At 48.8% G+C, this 21,283-nt stretch overlaps 1 protein-coding gene across 1 annotated transcript in view; it reads right to left on the reverse strand.

Annotated features, from left to right (window-relative positions):
* The window catches only part of NUP210 (nucleoporin 210), a 390,084-nt gene that overhangs the window by 59,921 nt on the left and 308,880 nt on the right, over positions 1-21,283 (reverse strand). The window contains exons 31-32 of the mRNA XM_063940607.1: positions 8,731-8,906; positions 5,626-5,846 (exon numbers count right to left, since the gene is read on the reverse strand). Of these exons, the coding sequence (XP_063796677.1) occupies positions 5,626-5,846; positions 8,731-8,906 (397 nt within the window). The remainder of the gene's footprint in view (positions 1-5,625; positions 5,847-8,730; positions 8,907-21,283) is intronic.

Consider the following 21,283-nt stretch of genomic DNA (forward strand, 5'->3'; position numbering starts at 1 on the left):
AGGCCCTTTGCGGCCAGTCCGGAGCAATGAGGATTGCTTGAACCTTTTCACTTTTTATTCTTTTCAGAATTCTTGGGATTAGAGGAATGGGAGGAAACAAGTACACCAGCTTGTAGACCCACAGAGTTGTCATGGTGTCTAACGCTACTGCATGTCGGTTCCTTGACCTAGAACCATACAGCTTGAGCTTCTTGTTGAGTCAAGAGGCAATCATGTCGATCTGTGGATAACCCCACCGACGTGTCAGCCACTGGAACACATCCGGGTGGAGGCCCCATTCCCCCGGGTGCAGGTCGTGTCTGCTGAGGAAGTCTGCTTCCCAGTTGTCTACTCCCGGAATGAAGATCGCCGATAATTCCACGGCGTGTTTTTCCGCCCAGAGGAGAATTCTTGACACCTCTGACATTGCGGCCTTGCTTTTTGTTCCGCCTTGTCGGTTGATGTAAGACACCCCTGTCACATTGGCAGACTGAACTTGAATGGCCTGATTCTTAAGAAGGGATGAGGCCTGTATAAGGGCACTAGAGACAGCCTTGAGCTCCAGGATGTTTATTGGAAGAATGATTTCCTGACTTGACCATCTTCCTTGAAACTACACCCCCTGAGTGACTGCGCCCCAACCTCTGAGGCTTGCGTCTGTGGTTAACAGAATCCAATTCTGAATCCCGAACCTTCGACCCTCCACTAGGTGAGAAGTTTTTAGCCTCAACAGGAGGGAGATCCTGGCTTTTGGTGACAGACGAAACCACTGATGCATGTGAAGATGCGATCCGGACCATTTGCCCAACAGATCCAGCTGGAAGGGCCTTGTATGAAACCTTCCATACTGAATAGCTACGTAATAAGCCACCATTTTCCCCAGAAGGCGGATGCAGAGGTGTACTGAGATTCGGGTCGGCTTCAGGTCAAGCCGAACCATCGACTGGATCACAGTTGCCTTTTGCCAGTGACAGTCCTGCAGTGCAAACCGTAGGTAAGCCTGATGAGGCAGCCAGATCGGAATATGAATGTACGCATCCTTGATATCCAGAGATATTAGAAATTCCCCCTCCTCCAGACCTGAGATCACCGCACTCAGAGACTCCATCTTGAATTGAAAAACTCGTAAGTATGGATTTAATGACTTGAGGTTCAGAATCGGTCTTACTGAACCATCTGGTTTTGGTACTACAAACAAGCTGGAATAGTATGCCTTGTTTTGTAGATGAGGTACAACTGGAACAATGACCTGGGTCTGCAACAGTTTTTGAATGGCTTCCTGTATAGTTATTCTTGCCTCTTGTGAACCTGGTAAGTCTGATTTGAAGAATCTGTGAGGTGGGAGCTCCTGGAACTCCAGTCTGTAGCCCTGGGAGATAAGGTCTATGACCCAGGGATCATGGCACGATCTTGTCCAGATGTGACTGAAGAATTTTAACCGGGCTCCCACCCGCCAGTCTTCCATGCATTGCGGTCCACCGTCATGCGGAAGGTGTTGAGGAAGCAGAGCCTGAGCCATGTTCCTGTGAACCAGCAGTTACTGTTTTGCGGGGTTTTCCTCTAGCGCCGGTAGAAGAACCTCTGGCCTTGCCACTAGATTGGTCAGTCTGAAAGAACTGTAAAGTGGGTCCCGAGTAAGCCTTTCTAGCTGGCAGGGCTGCAGAAGGTAGGTATGTAGACTTAACTGCAGTAGCTCGGGAGATCCATTTGTCGAGTTCATCTCCAAATAAGGCCTCACCTGTGAATGGCAGGCCTTCCATTCCTTTCTGGAGTCCGCGTCAGCAGTCCACTTCCACCATAAAGTTCGCAGAGTCTTGTATGTGCTGCAGAAGTAAAATAATTTCCACTTGAGGTAAGGCGTTTAACCCCTTAATTAAATTACCTGACCATTTAGCAATGGCTCGAGTAATCTACCCACATACTATAGTGGGTCTCTGGACCACCCCAGCAGCAGTATACAATTTTGAGTGTAGTCTCAATCTTGCGATCAGCCGTGTCTTTGAGGGAGGCTGCACCAGGGACAGGCAATGCAATGTTTCGTGAGAGTCTGGAGACTGACACATCCACTATCGGTGGAGTTTCCCATATTTTCCTATCCTCAGTAGGAAAAAGGGAAAGATGATAACAACCGTCTAGGAATCTGAAATTTGTTATCTGGATTAACCCACGGTTCTTCAAACAGGGTATTGAGTTCCTTTGACACAGGAAAGGTAGTTGAAGATTTTTTCTTCATATTAAAAGTAAGATTCCTCACTTTCCTCTGTCACCTTATCAGGGATATTGAGAGGGCTTCCTTGATAGCATCTACGAGATCCTCTATTCCCTGCGAGAGAGTACCCTCCCCCACCTCTGAGTCCACCTCACCCTCCTCCAATTCTGTCTCCTCATTATCAGAGTCAGAGTGCAGGATATGGGCCAAAGGCCTTTTTTGCAGACAAATGGCAGGGGACTGAGACGCTGGTCTGGGTACCGAGTCCTTTTTCATTAGCTCAGCCATAGACTGTCTTAAGTATTGCGTTTCTTTCTCATTACGAGATAATTTAGTAGAAATGGTGGAAATCATTCCCCAAATGGAATCCAGCCATGCTGGTTCTGCCCCACTAGCCTGGGAAGGGATACTACACTGAGTACACACCAGTGAACCCCCTGGAGAAGAGGAACACTGTGCCTTACATGAAACACACTCTTTGCCTGACATACTGTAGCAGAGACAGCACTCACACACAGGAAAGGTTAAATACACAATTAACCCACAAAGAGCCCTTCCAGGGAGAGACAGAGTATGGAAACAGCACACAGAGCCCTTATCGCTAACGCCACGATTAGCCGGGTCGCAGACTAAGTACCTAGATTATGGACTTAGTACACTAATAAGTCGCTCCCCCTCGCAATGACCCCCTGGTACCGCTGAGGTAATCTGGACTATCTCCGGAGGAGCTGCATGTTTCTGTCAGTCAGCATCTGTGTCAGCTGCTGTATGCAATTTGGCGCTTGTGAGCTGCTGGATCCGCTCATACTGAAGCCCCACCCCTTCAATGGCGCGCGGTCTTCCCGTTCTTCTTTATACTGGCTGTATGTGTCTATGTGCATAAAATGGAGTAAACCTCCTTTTATGGCTGTGGTGCCAGTCTGGGTACTGTGTACGTTGTAGTGTAAACAGTCAGGAGACTCAGTCCGCCCCGTTTAGAAGCCGTGCGTCTCTGTACCCTCATGACGCCATAATAGGCGGCGATCCACTACCCGGGACGCCGGCTTAGTACTCACTATTCATTCTTCTGTCTCTGCTAGGAGTGGCGGCGTGCTGCTGGAATGTACGCTCGCCGTGGTGAGGCTTGCGGATAGTTCCCTCAGGACCTAGCGTTCTGTCATCGGGAAACGGGACCATTAACCCTGAGAGAGGTTAGGCCATTCTCTCCTAAGTCCCACGAAGCAGGCAGGCTGGTGCCATCCAGTCCTGCCTGAAAATAACTAACTTAGAAAATGAATGCAGAAAACTCTTCAGGAGCTTCCAGAGACGTGACCGGCTTCTCCGGGCACATTTTCTAAATGGAGTCTGGTAGGAGGGGAATAGAGGGAGAAGTCCAGCACACCTAATCAAACTTTTTAAGTGCCCATGGCTTCTAGTGGATCTGTCTATACCCCATGGTACTAAATGGATTCCCAATATCCTCTAGGACGTAAGAGAAATAATAGTTAACATAACATACACACCTTGTATAACATTAACAACAGGCAGGGGAGGTTAACAAAAAACATGGGGTCGTGAAGTCCGAGATGGCCGGAGGTGCGGGTTCCCGGCTAAACTTGGAAGTTTTATTTTAATGCGGTCATTATGTACAAGGCAAAACCATGCATTGTAAACGATTGGCGCTTGACAGTGATTTGTCTTTGATGTTACAAATAGCAGAATAGTTAATAATGCAGTTTGGATGGCAAAATCACTGGCTAATCAAAGCCACCACCAAATACCATTTTTCACATATGTGGCCCTTTAACTCTAACCAAGTCTAATTAGGTCTATCCTAGTTTAAGATTTGCAGATTCATCAAAGCTTCGAAAGAGATAAAGTACCAATCATCTCCTAACTGTCATGTTTCAAACACAGCCTGTAAAATGTCAGAAGCCGATTGGTTGGAACTTTATCTCTCTCCAAGCTTTGATAAACCTGCCCCTTGGTTTATTTATGTTTATTACAATTAATTTAGCCCAATAGGCTTTTACTTCCCTCATGGTAGTAATATTTTTTCATCAGCTTGACTAATCAAACAGAAGTTAGACTAACGTTTGCACGAGTCCAGTATGATTTCCTGGTAGCCGGGATGCCGGCTGTCAGTATACCGACAACGGCATCCATCTGCCGGTATGCTGGCAGCAGGCCGAAGGCAACGAGTCCCCTCGCAGGCTCACTGAGTTTGCCACAGGTTCTAGTCCCACTTTATGGGTGTCGTGGACATCCACGAGTGGGAACAGACCCTAAGCGCAGGAATCCGGATGTTGGCATTGCCAGCTGTTGGGATTCCGGCGTCGGTATCCTGACTGCGGGGATCCCGACAACCGGCAAATGAACTGCATACCGTTAGCACAATGTGTTTATCTTGATTTGCGTATGTTTTGTGGAGGGTCTGGAACACATTTTACACAGAGATGCTGTGTCTGCATAATACTATTCCATGTCCTTTGTGGGATGGTCACATCCCTCCAGTGGATAACCACGCCTACCTAATGGCTGGTCTCGACACTTCTGCGGGCCCCTGCAATTGCATTCCACTACTTGTACACTTGATTCTCAAGTCCAAAACTTTTCTTATAACGTCAAGAAGGGTTATTTTGTTTTCTTACAATTGGACACACAGCTTTTGCACTTGAAAATTAATGCATGCTGATATCAGCAGCGGAAAGAGTGATGGTAGCAGGCAGTCAGACCTTCAGATTGCAAACTGTATGCCGTGGCACCTTGGGGTGCTTCAGAGCACTTGCAAGAGTGCCTTGGCCTGGTGGTCTAGGACCTAGTCAAATTATTTATGGTCAATGTTATAGGCAAAACCAGAGCTGGTGGCTGTCAATCATAAAATATGTGATTAAACAGAAGCAAATCTTGTCCCTCACCACACAACTGTATCTAAGGATGACATATAAACACAATTTAAATTAATGTAATATTTCTTTCTAAATTTCTTAATAAAATACATTTGGCCTAGGGTTGCCGTGAAAAAAATTCTGATACTCCAGGGCGCCGTAATTCAAAATTTTGGGAACCACTGCATTAGTGTTTCAAATTACAAAAAAGACTAACAGGAAATTTAATTTGCAAACAAAAATTACTTTTAGGATTATATATATATTGCTGCAGTGATGGTGGTACGAGTATGCTACCTCCAGGGGTGTCGTGGACACCCCAAAAGGGAGAATAGTGTTAGGTATCCCGGCGCCGGTATGCTGCGCGCCAGGATCCCAACAGTCAGGATATTGACTGCTTCATATATATATATATATATATATATATATATACAAACACATATATATATATATATACACACACACATACATATATATATATATATATAAAAGCAGTAATTGAAAACAAGAAAAGAAATTGGCCTGTTTATACAGATACAAAAAACAGGCACACACAAAAAAATCTCTTACCGTCCTGAGCATTTATTGTACACGCAAAGCAAATAACATCACCAGCCACAGCCTCTTCCTTTACACTTGGGTAAATGCTATGTTCTACAGGCAGGGGGATATAATCTGAGATTCCAGGGTTCTCAATATCCCACACTCTAAATATTGTGAATCCGATATTGACTGTGCGCACAATGAAACTGTCATTAGTGGCTCCCTTTGCAATCTGTACAAAATCATCCCTGAAACCCAAACAGAAAATACACAATCAACACATAATAAACACAACAAATTTGAAAGGTATATACTACTATATAACACCACCATCATGTGGCTAGGCACAGTAATATTTTGATTGTATTTAGAGTGGAAACCCTTATATTACATATTAATCCGCAATATTACCGTATATACTCGAGTATAAGCCGACTTTTTCAGCACTTTTTTTTGTGCTGAAAAAGCCACCTCGGCTTATACTCGAGTCAGTGCAGGCAGAGGCAGAGCAGTGTGAAGGAGGGACATGGAGCGCACAGCGCGCGGCGCTCCTGTGTCCCTCCTGCATCTCCGGCGGCAGCAGCGGCGGTTCTATTACAGGAAATACCCGTTCGTGACCTCTGATCACGAACCGGCACTTCCTATAATAGACCCGCCGCGGCCGCCGAAGATGCAGGAGGGACACAGGAGAGCCGCGCACGCTGTGTGCTTCGTGTCCCTCCAGAAGACAGCGCGGGATCGACGGAGGGGTAAGTAACAGCACTGTGGGGCATACCTGGCACTTGGGGAGGGAACGTATCTGGCAGCACTGTGGGGGCATATCTGGCAGCACTGTGGGGGCATATCTGGCAGCACTGTGGGGGCATAACTGGCAGCACTGTGGGGGCATATCTGGCAGCACTGTGGGGGCATATCTGGCAGCACTGTGGGGGCATATCTGGCAGCACTGTGGGGGCATATCTGGCAGCACTGTGGGGGCATATCTGGCAGCACTGTGGGGGCATATCTGGCAGCACTGTGGGGGCATAACTGGCAGCACTGTGGGGGCATAACTGGCAGCACTGTGGGGGCATATCTGGCAGCACTGTGGGGGCATATCTGGCAGCACTGTGGGGGCATATCTGGCAGCACTGTGGGGGCATATCTGGCAGCACTGTGGGGGCATAACTGGCAGCACTGTGGGGGCATAACTGGCAGCACTGTGGGGGCATATCTGGCAGCACTGTGGGGGCATATCTGGCAGCACTGTGGGGGCATATCTGGCAGCACTGTGGGGGCATAACTGGCAGCACTGTGGGGGCATAACTGGCAGCACTGTGGGGGCATATCTGGCAGCACTGTGGGGGCATATCTGGCAGCACTGTGGGGGCATATCTGGCAGCACTGTGGGGGCATATCTGGCACTATGAGGGCATATCTGGCACTGAGGGCTGTGTACGGCTAGAGCTGCATTTCCCACCCTAGGCTTATACTCGAGTCAATAAGTTTTCCCAGGTTTTTGTGGTAGAATTAGGTGCCTCGGCTTATATTCGGGTCGACTTATACTCGAGTATATACGGTACTTATATATAGTCCAGTAATGCTCTTCTTGCACCAGATGAAGAGGCCTTTTCCAAACATGCATTGCTGCCAGCAGTAGCAAGGGACCCCCTGCCAGACTGCCGCAAGACCAGGTGGAATCTCAGACCCGGGTAGTAAGCAAGGTGTGCCGATTTAAATGAAATGATGTTTTTTTTGTTTATTTTAAATCATTGATTTAAATCAAAGGGTTTTATGTTTTTTTTCAGTGCTGTATACGTGTGGAATGAATTAGAGGGTAGTTTTAAGGAATTAAGGCCCAGATGTATCAAGCTGTGGAGAGTGATAAATTGGCAACCAATTTTCAAACACAGCATGTAACATGCCAGCTAGGAGCTGATTGGCTGATACTTTATCACAGTGCAATTTATCACTCTCCAAGGCTTGATAAATCTGGGCCTAAATCTGAAGAAATGTTTGGACCACTATAATCAAGAATTGGGAGCGGTACATTTTCTCGCTTACTTGATGGACCCAAGTTACTGTGGTAGGTGTCTAACTGCAGAAGAAAAGTTACAAGCTTGAGTTTGAAGAAAAATATCCACATTCAAATACCCTTCTACAAACACTAGTCAAGTTCCAAGCAAAAGCAACACTGTTTAATGACCTCATTTGACCACAATGTTGTGTCAACAGTGGCACCAATATAGACACACAATTGACTAGGTGCTTGATCAAATTCATTTCTGTTGCAGCTAGTAACTCAAGGGTAACTCAGCCCTTGCAGAGTGTAACAACAAAGAAAAAAGAGCAAGTGTTACAGCACACAGAAATTAAAGAAATATTCATTTATTTAAGGTACATAAGAACAACCACCGGCCAGTTTACATATCCACAATAAAAATACATTTGGGGGGGTAATTAAGATCTGATTGTAGATGTGCTAAATTTAGCCCATCTACGATCATTTACTCAGACATGCGGGGGGACACCCAGCACAGGGCTAGTCTGCCCCACATGTCTGGTTCTGCCCCAACCCCCCACCGCAAGGGTGCAAAAGCGTCGCACGGCGTAGATGCTTTTGCACCCGGCGAGTAGCTCCATTCCTGCGCAGCTCCTGTGTGCTGGCAGGAGGCTGCCTGCCACGCCCCGGCTGCGTGTCACGTCACGCCACGCAGCCGCCGCAGCCCTCCCCCGCAACGGTGGGAGGGCCGCCCTGCTAATGGCATTCTAACGCCGTTGTCAAGCCCCCTCCTGTCAGTCAGGCAGAGGCGGTCGCAGCCCAGAGATGCTGTTAGTATCTCACTGGGCCTCCCGGGTGCGCTCTCCACAAAGGAATTCAGACTGAATTTAGACTGAACCTGGGGGGTAATTCAGTCTGAATTACCCCCAGGTACTCTAATGTAATGAATTTATGTATGCTGTAGGTGCTATGGAAAATACACATATGATTTCTAGCCCTTGTGAAAAAACTTGTGAAACCGGCACTAATAATATTAAACTGTAGAACACATATAATGCTGTAAGTGAAATGACACAGATCACAATCAAGTTCAGGGAAAGATTACTCTATGAGACCACACCAACCAGATTAAATAGAAAACACACACAGACCTGTTAATTGCAAAGTTGAGAACAGAATTCTGCGCGTGGAAAACATCGCCAGTGTTGTCATGGAAACGGGCTGAGAAACGCAACATTACTCCCAATGGAATTGCCACCAGTGGATGACGGCTTCCCGTATGAAACACAGGACTGGTTACAATGCTCATGTAAGAAATTGGCGATACCTGTTTAAACAATGAAAACAGGGACTCCTCAATAACAGATCAATATAGCAAAGAGATAAAAGAGGATTTTAATTACCTACCGGTAAATCCTTTTCTCGTAGTCCATAAGGGATACTGTGGACACTTAGTACGATGGGTATAGATAGAGTGCAAAGGAGCCGGTGCACTTTAAATTTCTTCAACAGGGTGTGCTGGCTCCTCCCCTCTATGCCCCCTCCCAGCTCAGTCTAGGAAAACTGCGCCCAAAGGAGACGTACATACTTTAGAGGAGGAAACATGACAATACAACTAGTGGTGAGATTAACGAACCAGCACACATCATATCAAACATACTAGCAACAGCTAGTGAAAACTACTTCACACAACAACAATAACTTGCAGGAAAGTCGAAGCACAGAGGCGGGTGCCCAGTATCCCTTATGGACTACGAGAAAAGGATTTACCGGTAGGTAATTAAAATCCTCTTTTCTCTATCATCCATAAGGGATACTGGGGACACTTAGGGGGTCATTCAGACCTGATCGCACGCTAGTTTTTTTCCGCTGCGCTGCGATCAGGTCAGAACTGCACGTGCCTATGCACCACAATGCGCAGGTGCATCATACGGGTACAAAGCGGATCGTTGCTGAGCGATGGATTTAACAAAGAATCCATTTATACGGGCGATCGCAAGGAGATTGACAGGAAGATAGCGTTTGTGAGTGTCAACTGACAGTTTTCTGGTAGTGTTTGGAAACACGCAGGCATGTCCAAGCATTTGCAGGGTGGGTGTCTGACATCAATTCTGGGCCCGGACAGGCTGAAGTGATCGCAACGGCTGAGTAAGTTCTGGGCAACTCAGAAACTGCACAAAACTTTTTTGCAGTGCTCCGCTGCAAATGCGTTCGCACACTTGCAAAGCAAAAATACATTCCCCTATAGGCGGCGACTATCTGATCGCAGTGCTGCAAAAAATAGCTAGCAAGCGAACAGGTCTGAATGACCCCCTTACTACGATCGGGATTGTCCCAAAGCTCCCAGAACGGGTGCAAACATGCTGAGACGCCTGCAGCACCGTTTATGTCCAAACTGGACATCCTCTGTAGCCAGAGTCTCAAACCTGTAGAACTTTACAAACGTATTTGTCCCCGACCAGATAACGGCCCGGCATAGTTGCAAGGCCAAGACACCACGGGCAGCCGTCCAGAAAGAACCCACAGAACTGGTAGAGTGGGCCTTGACAGACTGAGGAATAGGCATGGCCGCTGAAGCATATGCCTGTTGAATAACAAGCCTCATCCAATGGGCAATAGACGGCTTTGAAGCAGGACGACCCTTTTTGTGAGCATCATTAAGCTCAAAGAGGGAATCCGATTTTCAGACAGCAGCAGTCCTCTTGTCGTAAATCCTCAGGCCTCGCACCACATCCAAGGACTCAGGAATTAAGGAAGTGGTCGAAGCTGCCGGAACCACAATAGGCTGATTAAGGTGGAATGCAGAAACCACCTTAGGCAGGAATTGTTGTCGAGTCCCGAATTCCGCTCTGTCCTCATGAAAGACGAGGTAGGGACTCCTACAGGACAAAGCACCAAGTTCTGAAACGCGCCTGGCGGAAGCCAAGGCAAGGAGCATGACCGTCTTCCATGTGAGGTACTTGATCTCTACCGACATCAGAGGTTCAAACCAAGAGGACTGTAGAAAGGTCAGAACCACTTCTAGATCCCAAGGTGCTGTGGGTGGCACAAAAGGAGGCTGGATGTGAAGGACACCCTGCAGGAACATCTGTACCTCAGGCAAAGCAGCCAATTTCTTCTGAAAAAAAATGGACAAGGCCGAGATCTGAACATTAATAGAGCCCAACCTTAGGCCCATATCCACACCAGCCTGTAAGAAATGCAAAAAGCATCCCAGGTTGAAATCCGCAGGTGGATATTTTCGGCCCTCACACCAGGAGACGTATCGTTTCCAGATATGGTGGTAATGCTTTGACGTGACAGCTTTCCTGGCTTGAATCATGGTGGAATTAACCTTACCCAGAATTCCCTTCTCAGCTAGAAGGTTCCGCTCAACCACCGGCACGGTAAACGAAGCCGCCACAAGTCCGGGTAGACGAACGGTTCTTGCAGAAGAAGTTCCTCCCGAAGTGGCAGGGGCCAGGGGTGTTCTATTGCCATGGCCAGAAGATCCACGTACCAAACCCTTCGAGGTCAGTCGCGGGCAATGAGAATTGCCTAAACTCCCTCTCTTCTGATTCTTTTTAGAACCCTTGGTAGTAACGGAATTGGAGGAAACAGGTACATCAGCCGGTAAACCCATAGCGTTGTCAGCGCGTCCACTGCCACTGCTAGAGGGTCCTCGTCCTGGAACAATAGCACTGAAGCTTGTTGTTGAGCCTAGAGGCCATCAGATCGATCTGCGGACAGCCCCACCGATCTGTTATCAGTCGAAATACCTGCGGGTGGACACCCCACTCTCCTGGGTGTAGGTCATGACGACTGAGGTAGTCTGCCTCCCAGTTGTCTACTCCTGGAATGAATATGGCCGATACTGCCCTTGCATTCCTCTCGACCCAGAGGAGAATCTTGGATACCTCCCGCATGCAGGCCCTGCTCTTCATCCCTCCTTGCCGATTGACGTAAGCCACTGCTGTGGCATTGTCTGACTGAACCTGAATGGCTTGACCTTGGAGAAGATGAGAAGCCTGCAGCAGAGCATTGTATATCGCTCTGAGTTCCAGTATGTTTATAGGAAGGCAGGATTTGAGGCTTGACCACCTGCCCTGAAACCGTGCCCCTTGGGTGACAGCTCCCCAGCACCGAAGGCTCACGTCCGTGGTCAAGAGAATCCAATCCTGGATCCCGACGCTCCGCCCTTCCAACAGGTTGGAGGGTTGTAACCACCACAGAAGAGAAATCCTGGCCTGCGGTGAGAGACGTATGACCTAGTGCATCTGCAGATGCGAACCCGACCACTTCTCCAGGAGCTCCAGTTGGAATATCCTCACGTGGAATCTTTCAAATTGAATGGCCTACAAGGAAGCCACCATCTTTCCCAACAGATGGGTGCAAATATGTACCGAGACCCTTTTTGGCTGCAGAACCGCCCAAACCAACTCCTAAAGTGCGTTCGCCTTGACTGCAGGAAGGAAGAACTTCTGAGCCACCCTGCCCAGGATAATTACGAGTAACTGGAGACGCTGGGTTGGCTCCAGCTGGGATTTTTGACAATTCAGAATCAAACTGTGGTGTGACAACAGGAATGTAGTGCAGATGCTGTCTAGCAGAAGATCCTTTGATCTTGCTTTGATCAACAGATCATCCAGGTAGGGGACAATGTTCACTCCCTGAATCTTGAGTTGTAACATCATTTCCGCCAGACTTGGTGGTGGCAGACATTGGTGAAGACCCTGGATAGGCCGAAAGGTAGCGCCTGGAACTGGTAGTGTTCCTCCAACAGAGTAAACCTGAGGTAGACCTGATGAGGCGGCCATATCGGTATATGGAGGTAAGCGTCCTTTATGTCTAGAGAGACCAAGAACTCCCCCCCCCCCCCCCCCCTCCTCCAAACCTGGGATCACTGGTCTCAGAGACTCTATTTTGTACCGGAAAACCCGCAGATATGGGTTTAACTACTTTAGGTTCAAAATGGGCCTCACTGAACCGTCCGGTTTTGGTACCACAAAAAGGCTGGAATAGTATGCCTCGCCTTGTTTCTTAAGTGGCACAGGAACAATGACCTGGGTCTGAGCTAACTTGAGAATGGCCTCCCATAGCGTGAGGCGCATGGTTTCTGAAGCCGGTAAACCCGACTTGAAAAAAACCTGTGAAGCGGAGAACTTTCGAACTCCAGTTTGTAGCCCTGGGAGATCAGGTCCTTTACCCATGCATCCTGGCAGGAGCCGTTCCAAATGGAGCTGAAGAATCTCACACGAGCTCCCACCCTGAGATCCCCCTGGAGTGGAGGGTAGCCGCCATGCAGAGAGTTTTGAGGAGACAGAGTTGAAGCTCTGGTCCTGAGACTTGGTGGTGGCAGATTTACATGACATACCCCTGGAACCTCGTGCCGCATTTGAGGCACCTCTTGCCTTACCCTTAAGGCGTGCTGTCCGAAAGGACTGCAGTGAAATCCTAGTGTAAGAACGTCTAGCCGGTGGAGCAGCAGAGGGGAGGTACGTAAATTTTCCAGCAGTAGCCTTCGAAATCCAGGTATCTAATTAATCTCCAAACAGCCAGTCACCTGTGAAAGGCAAGGCTTCCACACTCCTTTTAGACTCTGTGTCCGCCACCCACTGACGCAACCACAACGCTCCGCGTGCAGAAACCGCCAAGGTAGAGGTACGGGCATTTATAATGCCTATTCCTTTGATGGTATCAGCGTCCCCATATCAGCCAGGGACTTATCCCCAAGTGAGACCACCCTGGTTACCAGCCCAAGAATGTATGGCGTGAGTCACCCAACAACCTGCAATAACAGGCCTTTGGGAGGCCCTGCTGCAACATAAATAGATTTTAAGGTTGTCTCTATTTTCCTGTCTGCGGGTTCCTTTAAGGCCGTAGCCCCTGAAACCGGTAGTATTGTCTTTTTTTACAGGTGTGATACTGACGCATCAACAACAGGGGGAGTTTCCCAGACCTTTCGCCCCTCATGAGCAAAAGGAAAGGTGGTCACCCATTTTTTTTGACACTTGGAATCTCTTGTCAGGAGTAGCCCATGGCTCCCTGAAAATATCATCCAGTTCATTTGAGTTAGGAAATGTGACCTGCACCTTTTTTCTGTGGAGAGAGAAAGGATTGCTGCACATCGATCTCATTCCCAGGAATATTTAGGACATCCCTTATTGCGATGATAAGTGAGTCTACACCCTGTGCAGTACAAGAATCATCTAACTCAGTATTAGATTCCAGCTCCTCCCCCTCTTCTACCTCTGGCACCTCCTCCTCGGATTCCGAGAGAAACTCAGGTAACCACCTTTTTTGGGGTAATGGAATTGGTAGAAGAGAAACACGTCTGCTGTCTGCCCTATCATTTGTCAGAGCAGCCATAGACTGTTGTAACTGCTGCCTTTCCTGTCTGGCAGTAGTCAATTCATTAGACATGTGAGCCATCATAGTTTTAACAGACCTGAGCCAAGCTAGCTCCTGCAAATCACTACCAGAAGCCCTACTACTTTGTGAAGGCTGCCTGCATTGTTCACAGATGAAAGAATCTGCAGAGGAGGGGGAAAACCTGGTGTGACAAATAATGCACACAACTTTTTTTTACCATGCTGACCAGGGCCGTAACAATGGGGCTAATGGAGCTGCAGCTCCAGGCCCACCATCAAAATAGGCCCACCGCAGCACCTGCAGACAAGGGGGGGGGGACCTGCTACAGCAGCCAGTAAGCAGCCAAGGTCCCGTCCCTCCACCCAAGACCCTCCAGCCGCGGCATTGGTAGATGAAACACCGGCCTCACCGGCATAGTGTACTGTACACCAGGGAGCCAGAGAGAGAACACTGCACACCGGGGAGCCAGAGAGGGGCGACTGCAAGCTGGAGATCAGTCCCAGCAGCAGCACCCTGCACTGCCCGAGTTGAGTCCCTAACTTTCCCCTCGTCTCATGCTGTGCCCTCTCTTGTGGATTTCTGGACATTCGACTGCAGCTCATGAACCCCTGGAGGTCCCTGAATAGTGCTGTGCTCTTCCTGGGCAAGGGTCAGCGCAGGGACACTCCCAACCACCCTCCTCGCAGCCCGCAGCCATTTAAAAATGTGGATCGAAGATAGGGTTGTTGCAGCAGCATTAGCCCAGCCATTCAACTTCCGAGGCAGCGCTGGGCTGGCACTAGAGGAGCTGTGAGCGGCGCCGGGAGGTGTGATAGGAGTGGCTGAGGAGGAGGGTAGCTGCCAAAAACATCCACGCTGACCGCATCGACTGTCTCCCGGCCCCTGCACCGCACTGTCTGCCGAATCCCAGTCCCCGTAGCACGCTGCGGGACTTCGGCGACAGAGCAAAGAAGAGGAGGCAGATTGCTTTGTCTGGAGCCAGTGGATCTGCGGAGTGGTAAATAACACACACCACACACTCTCTCTCCTAAGAGGCTCTACATGGTGCAGTGTGTATATGGGCTCTGCCTGGTGCAGTGTGTATATGGGGCTCTACCTGGTGCAGTGTGTATATAGGGCTCTACCTGGTGCAGTGTGTATATGGGGCTCTACCTGGTGCAGTGTGTATATGGGGCTCTACCTGGTGCAGTGTGTATATGGGGCTCTACCTGGTGCAGTGTGTATATGGGGCTCTACCTGGCGCAGTGTGTATATGGTGCTCTACCTGGCGCAGTGTGTATATGGTGCATTACCTGGCACAATGTGTATATGGGTCTCTCTCTGGCACAATGTATATATGGTGCTTTACCTGGCGCAATGTGTATAATTGGCTCTACCTTGTGCAACGTGTGTATAAGATGCTCTACCTTGTGCAACGTGTGTAAGGGGCTCTACCTAGCGCAGCGTGTGTAAGGGGCCCTACCTAGCGCAACGTGTATAAGGGGCTCTACCTAGCACAACTTGTGCAAGTGGCTCTACCTAGCGCAACATGTGTAAGCGGCTCTGCCTGGCCAAACGTGTGTAAGGGGCTCTACCTAGCATAACATGTATAAAAGGGGCTCTACCTGGTGTGTATAAGATGTATTACTGTGTGGCTTAATGTGACTGATGGACAATATTGTGCAGTGTAATGTGAATTGATACCATTGTGTGGCCACACCCCTATATATTTTTCACGCGCGCCTTCATTGCACACTATCCCTGATTTAGAAGTGGGTGCGCCAAAGGAAATATTCGCCATGGGCACCACAAGCTATAGAACTGGCTATGCCTCAATATTAAGGAGACTCTTCAATTAGGGGGATCACCTCCAATACATTATCAAGTCTCTGTCAGCTGTATAATTCTTAGGCTGATGGTATCAAGGTAAGAATTGTAGCTTTTAGCCGGCTGCTTAGAGTTAACCTACAGAGCAGACAGGTGAAAAACCCCAATATTAGGAACTCCCTTCTTGAAACCATCTAAAACGAGACTTGATACCTTATTGGAGGTGATCCACATGTCGCCACAAAGCCAGCACATCCCACATAGCGCTGCATGTCACCCTACAGCCAATATACCGCCACATGTCACTCTACAGCCAGCATACTACACATAGTGCTGCATGCCACCCTACAGCCAACATACCCCAGATAGCGCCACATGTGACCGTATAGTCACCATACCCTTACATGTTGTCATACAGCCAGAATACCCCACACAGCGCCATACACTCAGCATACCCCACATAAATTTCTGTCTCTCCAGGTCCCACAATGCCTCCCCAGCCAGCCTCTTTCTGTCTCTACAGCCACCCATCATCTCCCCAGCCAGCCCCCAGTGTCTCTCCAGCTCTCACGGTATATCTTTGTTTCAATAATTGATTTGTTGGAGGTATTATTTGGCATTCAAACAAATATATACACACACACACACACACACATATATACACACACACATACATGCAGTGTATATATATATACACACATACTTACACACACACATTTATATATATCGCTGGTCACACCCCCATATCAGTAGCCACACCCCTGCCATACTGGTCACATCTCACGTGGAGGCAAAAAATAGGCCCTTCATAAATTTCAGCTCCAGGCCCATGAGGACCTTAATCTGGCACTGATGCTGACAGAGGACATTTACATTCACACACATACACAGAGACACAGATACAAGCAAGCCTGCCTAGCCCGGTATGTGTGGAGAGATTCAGAGAGGAGGAACCAGCACACAGCCTGAAACTAACAACTGTACAATTAGAAGAGAGGCAATTAGGTGCACAGTGCGTGAGGAGCCTAATACAAGGGTCTCAGAGCGGACTCTCCCCCTTACCTACACCCCTGTACCAGGGTCTGGCCGTGGAGAATCACTTGGAGGAGCCGGCAATCCTGCAGCAATGCTGAGAATGCAGGAAATGGCGCCAGGAAGCCACTGGTCCCGCTCTGAGGAAGCTCCGTTCCTTGCAATGGCACATGGATATTTATACTGGCTAAAGATCCCATTATGTGTACAATGAGGCACCAACACCTATTTCCACAACCGCTGGCCAGTTTACGCGGGGGTGGGGGGCAATGGGATAACCCCAAGGGGAGTCTGTATGCCCACCCCACGATCGTGTCGCACATAGAACCGTGGGTCCCCGGTTGTCACTCACCACTCTGCCGACCTTCAGGCTCTGTACTAGGGGTGTGCAGCGTGTTGCAGGTGTGTGCATGACAGCGCAATGCCTGTGGCACACTGACCCTCAGGACCGTTGTCCTGTCAGCGGGATCCGACTCCGCACCTCCAGGAGGCCGGTGCCGGTGTCCCCCCCCAAGTGTCTCTCAATGCAGGGTCCCTCTATGGAGCTCCAGAGTGTGCTTCCTCTCCAGAGGGCACATTTTTCTAAACTGAGCTGTGAGGGAGGGCATAGAGAGGGAAGGAGCCAGCACACCCTGTTGAAGAAATTTAAAATGCACCAGCTACTTTGGACCCAGTCTATACCCATTGTACTAATAGGATTTTAATTACCTACCGGTAAATCCTTTTCTCGTAGTCCGTAGAGGATGCTGGGGTCCATGTTAGTACCATGGGGTACAGACGGGTCCACAAGGAGCCATTGGCACTTTAAGAGTTTAATAGTGTGGGCTGGCTCCTCCCTCTATGCCCCTCCTACCAGACCCAGTCTAGAAACTGTGCCCGAGGAGACGACATACTTCGAGAGAAGGAATTACACAGATAGTGGCGAGATTCATACCAGCTCACACAAACAATGCAAACAAGCCGGAAAACTCAGCAACAGCTGAATAACATTACCGGACCAAGTAATAACACAGTACTTAACTAAAAACAAAGCAGTATTGACTAAGTAAACCCAGCAGGAAAACGAAGCGCTGGGCAAGCGCTCAGCATCCTCTACGGACTACGAGAAAAGGATTTACCGGTAGGTAAAAATAAGAATTTACTTACCGATAATTCTATTTCTCATAGTCCGTAGTGGATGCTGGGGACTCCGTAAGGACCATGGGGAATAGCGGCTCCGCAGGAGACTGGGCACATCTAAAGAAAGCTTTAGGACTAACTGGTGTGCACTGGCTCCTCCCCCTATGACCCTCCTCCAAGCCTCAGTTAGGATACTGTGCCCGGACGAGCGTACACAATAAGGAAGGATTTTGAATCCCGGGTAAGACTCATACCAGCCACACCAATCACACCGTATAACCTGTGATCTGAACCCAGTTAACAGTATGATAACAGAGGAGCCTCTGAAAGATGGCTCACAACAATAATAACCCGATTTTTGTAACAATAACTATGTACAAGTATTGCAGACAATCCGCACTTGGGATGGGCGCCCAGCATCCACTACGGACTATGAGAAATAGAATTATCGTTAAGTAAATTCTTATTTTCTCTAACGTCCTAAGTGGATGCTGGGGACTCCGTAAGGACCATGGGGATTATACCAAAGCTCCCAAACGGGCGGGAGAGTGCGGATGACTCTGCAGCACCAAATGAGAGAACTCCAGGTCCTCCTCAGCCAGGATATTAATTTTGTAGAATTTTACAAACGTATTTGCTCCTGACCAAGTAGCTGCTCGGCAAAGTTGTAAAGCCGAGACCCCTCGGGCAGCCGCCCAAGATGAGCCCACCTTCCTTGTGGAGTGGGCATTTACAGATTTTTGGTTGTGGCAGGCCTGCCACAGAATGTGCAAGCTGAATTGTACTACAAATCCAACGAGCAATAGTCTGCTTAGAAGCAGGAGCACCCAGCTTGTTGGGTGCACACAGGATAAACAGCGAGTCAGATTTCCTGACTCCAGCCGTCCTGGAAACATATATTTTCAGGGCACTGACAACGTCTAGCAACTTGGAGGCCTCCAAGTCCCTAGTAGCCGCAGGCACCACCAATAGGTTGGTTCAGGTGAGACGCTGAAACCACCTTGGGGACAAACTGAGGACGAGTCCTCAATTCCGCCCTGTCCGAATGGAAAATCAGATAAGGGCTTTTTCAGGATAAAGCCGCCAATTCTGACACGCGCCTGGCCCAGGCCAGGGCCAACAGCATGACCACTTTCCATGTGAGATATTTTAACTCCACAGATTTAAGTGGTTCAAACCAATGTGACTTTTGGAACCCAAAACTACATTGAGATCCCAAAGTGCCACTGGAGGCACAAAAGGAGGCTGTATATGCAGTACCCCTTTTACAAACGTCTGAACTTCAGGGACTGAAGCTAGTTCTTTTTGGAAGAAAATTGACAGGGCCGCAAATTTGAACCTTAATGGACCCCAATTTCAGGCCCATAGACACTCCTGTTTGCAGGAAATGTAGGAATCGACCCAGTTGAATTTCCTCCGTCGGGCCTTACTGGCCTCGCACCACGCAACATATTTTCGCCAATTGCGGTGATAATGTTTTTGCGGTTACATCCTTCCTGGCTTTGATCAGGATAGGGATGACTTCATCCGGAAAGCCTTTTTTCCTTCAGGATCCGGCGTTCAACCGCCATGCCGTCAAACGCAGCCGCGGTAAGTCTTGGAACAGACAGGGTCCTTGCTGGAGCAGGTCCCTTCTTAGAGGTAGAGGCCACGGATCATCCGTGAGCATCTCTTGAAGTTCCGGTTACGAAGTCCTTCTTGGCCAATCCGGAGCCACGAATATAGTGCTTTCTCCTCTCCATCTTATCAATCTCAGTACCTTGGGTATGAGAGGCAGAGGAGGGAACACATACACTGACTGGTACACCCACGGTGTTACCAGAGCGTCTACAACTATTGCCTGAGGGTCTCTTGACCTGGCGCAATACCGGTCGAATTTTTTAATCATGTGGACGACTTCTGGGTGAAGTCCCCACTCTCCCGGGTGGAGGTCGTGCTGAGGAAGTCTGCTTCCCAGTTGTCCACTCCCGGAATGAATACTGTTGACAGTGCTATCACATGATTTTCCGCCCAGCGAAGAATCCCTGCAGCTTCTGCCATTGCCCTCCTGCTTCTTGTGCCACCCTGTCTGTTTACGTGGGTGACTGCCATGATGTTGTCCGACTGGATCAACACCGGCTGACCTTGAAGCAGAGGTCTTGCTAAGCTTAGAGCATTGTAAATGGTCCTTAGATTCAGGATATTTATGTGAAGTGATGTATCCAGGCTTGACCCTAAGCCCTGGATATTCCTTCCCTGTGTGACTGCTCCCCAGCCTCGCAGGCTGGCATCCGTGGTCACCAGGACCCAGTCCTGAATGCCGAATCTGCGGCCCTCTAGAAGATGAGCACTCTGCAACCACCACATGATGGATACCCTTGTCCTTGGTGACAGGGTTATCCGCTGATGCATCTGAAAATGCGACCCGGACCATTTGTCCAGTAGGTTCCACTGGAAAGTTCTTGCGTGGAATCTAACGAATGGGATTGCTTCGTAGGAAGCCACCATTTTTACCCAGAACCCTTGTGCATTGATGCACTGAGACTTGGTTCGGTTTTAGGAGGTTCCTGACTAGCTCGGATAACTCCCTGGTTTTCTCTTCCGGGAGAAACACCTTTTTTCTGGACTGTGTCCAGGAACATCCCTAGGAAACAGAAGACAAGTCGTCGGAACCAGCTGCGATTTTGGAATATTGAGAATCCAATCGTGCTGCCGCAACATTACCTGAGATAGTGCTACACCGACTTCCAACTGTTCCCTGGATCTTACCCTTATCAGGGAATCGTCCAAGTAAGGGATAACTAAAATTCCCTTCCTTCGAAGGGATATCATTTCGGCCGTTACCTTGGTAAAGACCCGGGGTGCCGTGGACCATCCCTACGGCAGCGTCTGAACTGATAGTGACAGTTCTGTACCATAACCTGAGGTACCCTTGGTGAGAAGGGTAAACTTTGACATGAAGGTAAGCATCCTTGATGTCCCAAGACATCATGTAGTCCCCTTCTTCCAGGTTCGCAATCACTGCTCTGAGTGACTCAATCTTGAATTTGAACCTCTGTATGTAAGTGTTCAAAGATTTTAGATTTAGAATCGGTTTCACCGGGCCGTCTGGCTTCGGTACCACAATAGTGTGGAATAATACCCCGTTCCCTGTTGCAGGAGGGGTACCTTGATTATCACCTGCTGGGTGAATGGCTTCCAAAACTGCCTCCCTGTCAGAGGGAGACGTCGGTAAAGCCGACTTTTGGAAACGGCGAGGGGGAGACGTCTCGAATTTCAATATGTACCCTTGAGATATTACCTGAAGGATCCAGGGGTCTACTTGCGAGTGAGCCCACTGCGCACTGAAATTCATTGAGAACGGGCCCCCACCGTGCCTGAGTTTGTAAGGCCCTAGCGTCATACTGAGGGCTTTTG

This window comes from Pseudophryne corroboree, chromosome 9, assembly GCF_028390025.1.
Source record: "Pseudophryne corroboree isolate aPseCor3 chromosome 9, aPseCor3.hap2, whole genome shotgun sequence".
Taxonomy (NCBI): domain Eukaryota; kingdom Metazoa; phylum Chordata; class Amphibia; order Anura; family Myobatrachidae; genus Pseudophryne; species Pseudophryne corroboree.